General features: G+C 35.2%; 1 protein-coding gene across 1 annotated transcript in view; it reads left to right on the forward strand.

Annotated features, from left to right (window-relative positions):
- Positions 1-1,939, forward strand: part of LOC117170811 (probable chitinase 10) — a 14,082-nt gene extending 12,143 nt beyond the window's left edge. The window contains exon 8 of the mRNA XM_033357853.1: positions 1,783-1,939. Coding sequence (XP_033213744.1) covers positions 1,783-1,939 — 157 coding nt within the window. The remainder of the gene's footprint in view (positions 1-1,782) is intronic.
- The last annotated feature ends 249 nt before the right edge of the window (positions 1,940-2,188 follow it).

Below are 2,188 nucleotides of genomic sequence, written 5' to 3' on the forward strand. Positions count from 1 at the left end.
AATAAACTTTTTTGATTGCCTGCAAAAAGGGTTAGTTCCGGGAGATTAGTTATTATGTTTATTTGCAAGTCCAAAGTTTTCGGCCAAAAATATTGTGTAGTTAGGAAATAATGCACAGGAGTATTGTAACATACATAACCTCCAAATATACACACGTTGTTAGCAATATCAAAAAATTTTTTGAAAAAAAAACACAAATAAAGTGTGCGGGGACTTCCGTTAGTATGTTCGCTATCATTTCCCAAATTTTTAAGACAAAATATTGATTATTCTAGAAAAAAGCCGTCGGAACCTAAAACTGGTAAAATCGATACTAATTCCTAAGCGCTATGCAAATTAATCACATTTTGCAAAATTAACATTTTTTTGAATTAAAACAAAAAAAAAGTGTGTGGGGACGTCCGTTAGCATCGTCTCTATTATGTCCCACATTTTTAAGACAAAAGATTGATTATTAAAGAAAAAGAGCCGTCGGAACCTAAAACTGGTAAAATCGACATCTAATAGCATCTAATAACAAACCTCAAAAAGAATTTATCAAAAAAGCTTACTAATTAACAATAATTCCTGACAATATTATGTATCACTCGAGGTTCTATTACCCGTACTCTGCACAAATAATCCAAATTACAAAGATTTAACATGATATTTCCAATTTTTTACCAGAAGTAGTACCATATAATCATAGGCTGACAGTGTTGTCACTGTGCGGCGTGACCGCCATGTTGGGTCACTGCACCCGATAATGCAGTGGCTCATTGTACCAACCGCGCAGTTTTTAATCTATATTTTGTTTATTTATTCCTGGTTATTGATATTTTAATATTGTGCAATATTTTTCAATGTTCATATGTGTTACAGTAACCTCATAAGTAACAATTCCCATTTTTGGAATTATTGTTGAGATTTAATTACAAAAGTTAGAAGCTCAAAAAGATACAAAGTAAAGATCGGAAAACGACATTATTTTTTTTTGTACAACAAACTCGCACAAATTATATGTATTATATGAATTTAAGTTGACTGGTTCCCTGTTCCTGCTGGTTTTCTGTACCGGCCGTTCCCCTACTTCAAAATGTGATGATTATTTATAATCAGTTCTGTTCTCGAGACATCTTATGAAATACTGGCTTTCGAAAGGTGTTTCACTAAAAAAATAAATTCTAGGAATTCTTTTTATCGTAATATCCTATACTCTATATTGATACTGAAAAATATATTTGGCCAACGATAATCTATTACGATATTTGTCCAAAGGAAAAAAATTCAAGTATGGACGCATCTCTACGACAAAGAACAGCAAGTGCCATATATCTACAAAGGAAAGAAACTTGGAGCTGTAATCCCTATTGTGCCACACCCTTGTTTAATACTTAAAATCGAGTAGCCACTACCGATCGCTAGTCCCCTCGACATGGAGCTTTCACGCAAGGAGATCGCTAACTCTTTTCCAAGTCTTCTCAAAGTCGACTAGTGGCCCCCAAGGCTATTCCCCTCGACATGGAGCCCGTACCCTGGGAGGTAGTTTAAAAGCCTCTTTTGAGGGGACCTACAGTTTAAGGTGGGTTCCGAACCACCAAAGCCCCGGTAAGAGTACATAGAAAAACTTCCATTGGTACCGGCTCAGGGATCGAACCCCAGTCCTCCTGAACGGAGACCTGACGCGCTATCACCTGAGCCACTGAGGCTCTGTATAATGTTGAGTAAGCCTTTACATAGCATGTTGTACAAGTTTCTGTTTCAATAAAGATAAGAATATTTTAATTTAATATTTATTTTCAGCATCATCGAAAGGAAGGCTGAATTTTCTAAACATATCGAGCTTGGTGGTGTAGTCGTAGATAATAATGATGGCTATGATTTTATTGAACGCTGTAAAAGAATCCCCAAACTTGGATACTGTGAACCGATTCCTCAGAGACAAAGCAACAGAGTCTAGCCTGTTAATCATGAAATAATAGTAGATGGATAAACAAATAATGGGTCATCCGCAAATTACGCACAGTATTTTTATGAGATTTCTAAACCCCTTTTGACTATATAAGATGCTGTACAATTTTATCCAAACCCCCCTTCCCTCTCTGCAAATCTTACTAAAATTTCGTAAACATAGAGAATAGAACATATAAAATACAATCTTTATCAATCAAATAAACGTGGAGAGTTAATGAAATTAGTTGAAAACAAG

Source organism: Belonocnema kinseyi, chromosome 4 (genome assembly GCF_010883055.1).
Source record: "Belonocnema kinseyi isolate 2016_QV_RU_SX_M_011 chromosome 4, B_treatae_v1, whole genome shotgun sequence".
Lineage (NCBI taxonomy): Eukaryota > Metazoa > Arthropoda > Insecta > Hymenoptera > Cynipidae > Belonocnema > Belonocnema kinseyi.